Source organism: Bombina bombina, chromosome 9, assembly GCF_027579735.1.
Source record: "Bombina bombina isolate aBomBom1 chromosome 9, aBomBom1.pri, whole genome shotgun sequence".
Classification (NCBI taxonomy): domain Eukaryota; kingdom Metazoa; phylum Chordata; class Amphibia; order Anura; family Bombinatoridae; genus Bombina; species Bombina bombina.
Window position 1 is genome coordinate 176270374 of NC_069507.1, and position 8544 is coordinate 176278917.

Consider the following 8544-nt stretch of genomic DNA (forward strand, 5'->3'; position numbering starts at 1 on the left):
CAGTGGAATGGGGATTATGCGGATTTATCTCCTCAGATAAATCTGGATCAAGAGACCAGAGACTCTCTTCTTTGGTCGTTGTCAGAGGATCATCTGTCCCAGGGAATGTGTTTCCGCAGGCCAGATTGGGTTATAGTGACGACAGACGCCAGCCTTCTGGGCTGGGGTGCAGTCTGGAATTCCCTGAAAGCTCAGGGTTTGTGGACTCAGGAGGAGGGCCTCCTACCGATAAATATTCTGGAATTAAGAGCGATATTCAATGCTCTCCAGGCATGGCCTCAGCTGGCTTCGGCCAGATTCATCAGGTTTCAGTCGGACAACATCACGACTGTGGCTTATATCAATCATCAGGGCGGAACAAACCGTTCCTTGGCGATGACAGAAGTCTCAAGGATAATTCGATGAGCAGAGGATCACTCTTGCCATCTGTCAGCAATCTATATCCCAGGAGTAGAGAACTGGGAGGCGGATTTTCTAAGTCGTCAGACTTTTCATCCTGGGGAGTGGTAACTCCATTCGGAGGTGTTTGCTCACCTGGTTCGGCTATGGGGCACACCAGAATTGGATCTGATGGCTAATCATCAGAACGCCAAACTTCCTCGTTACGGATCCAGGTCAAGGGATCCTCAGGCAGTACTGATAGATGCTCTAGCAGTACCCTGGTCGTTCAACCTGGCTTATTTGTTTCCACCATTTCCTCTTCTTCGTTTGATTGCCAGAATCAAACAGGAGAGAGCTTCAGTGATCTTGATGGCTCCTGCGTGGCCACGCAGGACTTGGTATGCAGACCTGGTGGACATGTCATCTCTGCCACCATGGACTCTGCCACTGAGACGGGACCTTCTCATTCAAGGTCCATTCCAGCATCCAAATCTAATATCTCTGCAACTGACTGCGTGGAGATTGAACTCTTGATTTTATCAAAGCGGGGTTTCTCTAAGGTTGGTCATAGATACCTTGATTCAGGCTCGAAAGCCTGTTACCAGGAAAATCTATCATAAGATATGGCGTAAATATATTTTTTGGTGCAAATCCAAAGGCTACTCCTGGAGTAAAATCAGGATTCCTTGGATTTTGTCTTTTCTCCAAGAGGGATTGGAGAAAGGATTGTCAGCTAGTTCCCTAAAAGGACAGATATCTGCTCTGTCTATTCTGTTGCACAAGCGTCTGGCAGATGTCCCAGAAGTTCAGGCTTTTTGTCAGGCTTTAGCTAGAATTAAGCCTGTGTTTAAATCTGTTACTCCGCCATGGAGTTTAAATTTAGTTCTGAGAGTTCTTCAGGGGGTTCAGTTTGAACCCATGCATTCCATGGATATTAAGCTTTTATCTTGGAAAGTTTTATTCCTAGTTGCTATTTCTTCAGCTCGAAGAGTTTCTGAACTATCTGCATTACATTGTGACTCACCTTATCTTGCGTTCCATGCTGATAAGGTGGCTTTGCGTACCAGGCCTGGGTTCCTACCTAAGGTTGTTACTGACAGGAATATCAATCAGGAGATTGTTGTTCCTTCTCTGTGTCCTAATCCTTCTTGTAAGAAGGAACGTCTGTTGCACAACTTGGACGTGGTTCGTGCTTTGAAATTCTATTTACAGGCAACCAAAGATTTTCGTCAAACATCTTCTTTGTTTGTTGTCTATTCTGGAAAGCGTAGGGATCATAAGGCTACGGCGACTTCTCTTTCCTTTTGGCTGAAAAGCATCATCCGTTTGGCTTATGAGACTGCTGGACAGCAGCCTCCTGAAAGGATTACAGCTCATTCTACTAGAGCGGTAGCTTCCACATGGGCTTTTAAAAATGATGCTTGTGTTGAACAGATTTGTAAGGCTGCAACTTGGTCTTCGCTCCATTCCTTTTCAAAATTTTACAAATTTCATACTTTTGCTTCTTCGGAGGCTATTTTTGGGAGAAAGGTTTTACAACCTTCCGTTTAGGTTTCTGTCTTGTCCCTCCCTTCATCCGTGTCCTAAAGCTTTGGTATTGGTATCCCACAAGTAAGGATGAATCCGTGGACTTACCTGATAAATATTTTTCTTTTGCGATGTACCGAGTCCACGGCCCGCCCTGTCTATCAAGACAGATAGTATTTTTTTATTGAAAACTTCAGTCACCTCTGCACCTTATAGTTTCTCCTTTTTCTTCCTTGGCCTTCGGTCGAATGACTGGGGGGTGGAGTTAAGGGGGGAGCTATATAGACAGCTCTGCTGTGGTGCTCTCTTTGCTACTTCCTGTTAGGAAGGACAATATCCCACAAGTAAGGATGAATCCGTGGACTCGGTACATCGCAAAAGAAAGAAATTTATCAGGTAAGCATAAATTTTGTTTTCACAAAGTAGATATATATATTCTTCATTTCATACATGATACACAGTGAAACTTTTGTATTGAATTCAATAAATATGTCTCAATAGTTCATATGGAATATAGAGAAAACATATAGCGATAGGACATTTACTAGCAAATCTAGATATATGGTGCAATTATTTTATACTTGGATTGGGGTACTAATTACTTTCCAATTGCAATTCCCAAACAGCTTATTGAAAAACAGACTTTTGACCATTTGTAGAGTGTTCAAATTGAACTCCGTTTCATTAGCTTCAAACCACACCTATCAAATCCCATACAGTTCCATACAAAAATCAATTCAACATCAATTTTGTTGTTATTATTAATGCTTAAAGGCTAGAAATCTATTATAAATCAATGTATCTATGCATTTCCTTCAGTGAACAAAAAATTGCACATTAAAAATTGAAAAATTGAATCAAGTGCTTTTCATTTACAAAATCTGCAAACCTTTTACACACAGCATGCGACAGATATACACACACTTATGTCTCTCATTAACCCAGTTACATTTCATTGGAAGGATCCACTGTCCCAGATACACAGAACTGAGACACCAATGCATATTGCCAAAAGTTAATAACATCATATTCTGAGTTCAGGCCAAATGGCACCCTGGTCCTCAGTCTGTGTATCCAGAACACTTCCCTTTTACCTAAAATGGACAACTCTCTATTGCCACCTCTTTTAGGAGGCACAACTGTTTCAATAATAGTCCTGTCTTAAGGAGTTACTTTCTTTGTTATGCTTATTTTTTTAAATGTAGAACCAGAGGTGTGGTTAATTTACCCAATTTTATACTCGACAGGTGCTCTCGAATCCTATACCTGACCTCCCTTGTGGTGAGGCCCACATATTGCATCTCACAATCTATACATGTCAACATAAATATAATAGGTGGCCCTAAAATTTGTACATAGTTGGTGTTTAAAGGACTCCCCTGTAACACAACTCCTAAAGCCTACTTTCCTATCCAGGCTTTGCATTGAAAGTTGCTACACTTATATACTCCTTTGTGTTGAACCCATGAGCTTGTTCTTTCAGTATTAGATTTCAATTGAGTGGGTGCTAGTCTGTTGCAAATAGACAGCCCTTTCCTAAATGCAAATCTGTATTTTGTTGGGGGTAATTTCTTCCAATTCATCATCTGCCTTAAGCATGGACACATTTTTCCTGACAATATTACATATTTGATTAACCTGGTTGCTATACTGAGTGACACAAGTAATTCCATCAAAATCTTTATTTCCTGTGGTATTCTTGAACTTTAAGAAATCAGATCTATCTCTATCATCAATATTTGCTCGAGTTTGTTATCAGCGCGTGCTATTTCTGTCCGAGGACTGGATTCTGATTTGATGATGATTTGAAGAAGAAGGCAGCTACGTAACGGTGGGGGCAGTCCGGCTGCCATATTTACCCGGTATTACACAATTTACCGAAAGTGATTACTACAGAAGCAAGGCGGCATGGCAGGAGGGATATACTGCAGGCGGATCTTCGGTTCTTATATTTCTAGCGCAAATAATGTTAAGGGAAGTGTTGAATGTCCCTTTAAATACTCTTTGGGTGATTACTGTGGGCATGTAATAGGGTAGGGTTTCCTAAATACCTCAGTGTCCACTTTTCCTGCTATATCCCCTTTCAGAGTGACATCAAGGTAGTTTATACTGTGTATGCAAAAGGTGAATATATAAACAGCGCTACCCTGCAGAAACCTCAAGCTGTTCCTACAATGCAACTCTCCCTAAAGGTTGCATATATAAAAAACAATTTACAAATGGAGTAATAGGATCAGCGCTTATGATAGCAAGGGGAATCTAGCAACTAAAAATAATAGATAAAACAGAAGAGTATTTGTAATAGTAAAAAAATATTAATTTATTTAAAACATGCAAGGATATCTAGCTTTAGCAGATAATATACGGTGACCGGTCACTTACACAGTATTAAAACATATATGTTGTAAACTTATAAAAATAGATTCTTAAAATGACAATAACAATCTTGAACATATGTTTAAAAGCTGCTTTCTATTTTGGAAGTTTTGCGACTAATTTCCAATGTTTAAATATATAGTATGTCTCTGTAAGAGTCCTTTCTTTGAGGGAGATACTATTTGTGCGTTTGTGTCACCTTTTAAAGCACTTTGCCTCTTTCCTCCAATACAGTTCTGGGACGTTGTAATTATACCCGAACTCCTACTTTTAGCAGGTGGAGGACAATATGTAAAATGACAAGTGTCCAATACGGTAGAGGGTAAGTCTCACCTTAGTAAGCTCTCTTCACATCCACAGAGATTTCTGCAGTGGTTGGGTGACAAATGTCCTCTATAGTACAAGATAAGTCTCACCTTAGCAGGCTCTCTTCCCAGCCGCAGCGATTTCTGCTCACAGGTGTTGTGGTTTACCGGACGCCTCCGCGTCTCCTGTGCGGCTCCACGCTGGTCAGTGCTTCCGTGTTCAGTCACGTGTGTTTAAGCAGGCCAATGAGAGTCCTTTTAGCAGCGGGATAATCCAAATTAGTAGTTTTCCTGGGTATTTCGGCAAAATTCACACTGCGCAGAGTAAGCCTGTTTTGTAAGTTATTAGGCTGTTTGTTACAAAATACCAACACTCATCAACATGTTTCGCCTGACTTGCAGGCTTTTTCAAGATAGATATATATATATATATATATATATATATATATATATATATATATATATATATAATGTATGTATACATGCATACATACATTTTTGCATTAAAGGGACAGTCTACTCCAGAAAAGATAGATAATCCCTTTATTACCCATTCCCCAGTTTTGCATAACCAGCACTATTATATTAATATACTTTTTACCTCTGTGATTATCTTGTATCTATGCCTCTGCAGACTGTTCCTTATTTCAGTTCTTTTGACAGACTTGTATTTTAGCCAATCAGTGCATACTCTTAAATAACTCCACGGGGTGAGCACAATGCTATTTATGACACACATGAACTAACAGTGTCTAACTGTCAAAAAAATTCAAAATGTACTGAGAGGCAGTTCAGGTGTTTAGAAATTAGCATGTAAACCTAAATAGATTTATCTTTCCACAAAGAATACCAAGAGAATAAAGCAAATTTAATTATCAAGGGAATTGGAAAGTTGTTTAAAATTGCATGAATCAGGAAGTTTCTAATTTTGACTACACTGTCCCTTTTAAATACTGTGTGGTTGATGTTAAGTGTTTAAATTGTACCAAAAGAAACCATTTTCTCTTTATTAGTGCTCAGATTAACACAGCTGACTCTTTTGCCCTACCATCCAAGTAAAGTAAACATTTGTTGTGCAGAGTAATTTCTGCATGCCATTGTCTGCTTTCTTTTATTTATGTATGTTATAAGCCATTATTATCTGTATGGAAACTCTTGACACTTTTTTTTTTGTATGCAAATAACATTGTTTTACAGTGCTTCAATGTGAATAATAGAACATTTTAACTTTCTGTCACTTTAATAAGTGATTTACTCTTTTTTATTTTTTATTTTTTAAAGCAAGAATATAAAAGCATAGATTTTCACCGGAATACCTTTTGTGTGTTTTCCAGTGTCTCATGCTCCACGTATATTGAATTAGATCAACTTTTGCTGGAAAAATCTTTTAAATGGATATAATGAAGTATAGTGCAACTGGAAAATTTCAAGATGTGGGTAGAATATATATGTATTTATTTATTAAACATGATTTACAAGCATACATTTTAATTGCTACATAGCTTTAAAAAAATATAATACAAGCTCATATCGTAGTAACATAATTGTGCCACAAATTTGCCAACTTTTAAGTTGAATTATTTTGGGATTTACTTTAATTCTTCTTTTAAGTAATTTTTTTTTTATTCACACATTTTTCAATTTCCTGCTAAATATTTTTTCTTTTATTTGTATCACTGCATGCTGTAAAAGTTTTGCATAAAAATGAAATGCACGTGAATTTTAAAGATTTAAAAAGGACAGTTGAACAGGTGGATTGTTTACAATTGTGTTTTTTGTTTGTTTTTTTTGTACATTTTTTATTAGACTGTGAACCTACAGGTGTTTGTGATTGGTCCTTTGATGAAAATTGTCTCTTCTGCTGCTTGAGGAGAGAAAAAGTCAAGGTAGATGCTGTTTAATAATATTAATATCCACAAAAAAATGCACATGTATCCCTTTTTCTTTGTAGTAGTTTAGTGACTTGCTCATCTAATCTCAGGTAAATTTAAATATAATTCTAGCAGTATTTCAAATATATAGCAGTATGTTTTTAAATGAGAGAAAAATATTTTGGTAATCTTTTAGTTGCACTTGAAACATACAGATGCTTGTGACTTTTGATCACATCTGCAGCAGGTCACACACTATACATTTAAAAAAACTGCTAGAATGTCCATTTTAACTTTCTTTGAAGTGGGGGTATAACCACTTTGGGTTTATACTCTTATTTTTTTCTTGTTGATGAGGAGCTGCCATAATGATGTAAGCAGATTGGTTATATGAATTCTTTTTAAGGATTCTATTATACCTTTTTGAAATAAAGATAATTTAACAGACTTTTTTTTTTTGTTATTAAAGAACCAGTAAATACAGTAGATTTGCATAATCAACAAATGCATTATAAAAAGACAATGCAATAGCACTTAGTCTGAACTTCAAATAAGTAGTAGATTTCTTCTATAAAGGTAAGACAAGTCCACGGATTCATCCTTCACTTGTGGGATATTATCCTTCCCTACAGGAAGTGGCAAAGAGCACCACAGCAGAGCTGTCTATATAGCTCCTCCCTTAGCTCCACCCCCAGCCATTCTCTTTGCCTACTCTAAGTACTAGGAAGGGTAAAGTGAAAGAGGTGATAAAATATTAGTTTTTAATTTCTTGAATCAAGAGTTTATTTTAAATGGTACCGGTTTGTACTATTTACTCTCAGGCAGCAGATGGATGAAGACTGCTGCCTGTAGGATGATGATCTTAGCATTTGTAACTAAGGTCCATTTGCTGTTCCCACAGAGGCTGAGGAGTACAGGAAACTTCAGTGTGAGGAACGGTTTCATGCTATGCAGCAATGAGGTATGTTCAGTCATAATTTTCTTCTGGAGAGACTGTGTATTTCAGAAAGGCTGACATTATACCCAGGAGGGTAAGGGTAAGCAGTAATCCTAGAGCTAAAAGAAGGGCATTACTTAGCTTGCATATGGGGCCAATTACATACATGGTTGACACTGTAGACAAATGTTTGTGAACAAACGTTTTTTTGGATGGGAGTGCTTTAACGTTTTTGTGGGACAGTAAACGTTTTGGGCATCTTTATTAGGACACACATGGCTTATTTTTCGGTTCTTAGAACCCACATGGCTAGTTATAACCGCTCTGGTGCGGTTCTTTAAGGCTGAGATAACATCGAGTGAGATGGGCAGGGCCTATTTTCGCGCCTCAGATGCGCAGTTAGTTTGTCAGCAAACAGCAAGCTCTAACTCCTGAGGGCCCTGGTGTATGTTTGGGGCCAATTCGAAGCTTTTACCCCACACTTGTGATCCCTGAGGGCAGGTAGGGCCACAACAGGGCTGTGGCAAGGTGCTGAGGTTTTTTTTTTTTCCGGATCTGGGCCTATTTTCGATCCGTTTTGGAAGTTAAGGGGTTAATTGCTAAAAATTTTTGTGGTGCAATCTTATCTACCTATAGTGTGTCTACATACAAAATTTTGAAAAATTTGGTGCATGTTTAGGCTGTTTTGCAGAACGTGTATGCTTTTTTTCTCTTAAAGGCGCAGTACCGTTTTTTAAGCTTGTTTGAAATCATTACTAGCCTGTTCAACATGTCCGACATTGAGGAAAGTCAATGTTTAATATGTTTAGAAGCCATTGTGGAACCTTCACTTAGTATGTGTCCCTCATGCACTGAAAGGTCAATAAATTGTAAAGAACATATATTTTGGCTACTAAAAGTATGTCGCAGGATGATTCTCAGTCAGAAGAGAATTAGGTTATGCCATCTAATTCTCCCCAAGTGTCACAACCGTTAACGCCCGCACAAGTGACACCAAGTACTTTTAGTGCGTCTAGTTCTTTCACCCTGCAAGATATGGCCGCAGTTATGAATACTACCCTCACTGAGGTTTTATCTAAGCTGCCGGGGTTGCAGGGGAAGCGCAGTAGGTCTGGTGTGAGAACAAACGCTGAGCCCTCTGGCGCTT

General features: G+C 38.4%; 1 protein-coding gene across 1 annotated transcript in view; it reads left to right on the forward strand.

Moving 5' to 3' along the window:
- Positions 1-6490, forward strand: part of LOC128640480 (ligand-dependent nuclear receptor corepressor-like protein) — a 123646-nt gene extending 117156 nt beyond the window's left edge. The window contains exon 3 of the mRNA XM_053692958.1: positions 6396-6490. Coding sequence (XP_053548933.1) covers positions 6396-6490 — 95 coding nt within the window. The remainder of the gene's footprint in view (positions 1-6395) is intronic.
- Positions 6491-8544: the final 2054 nt, after the last annotated feature.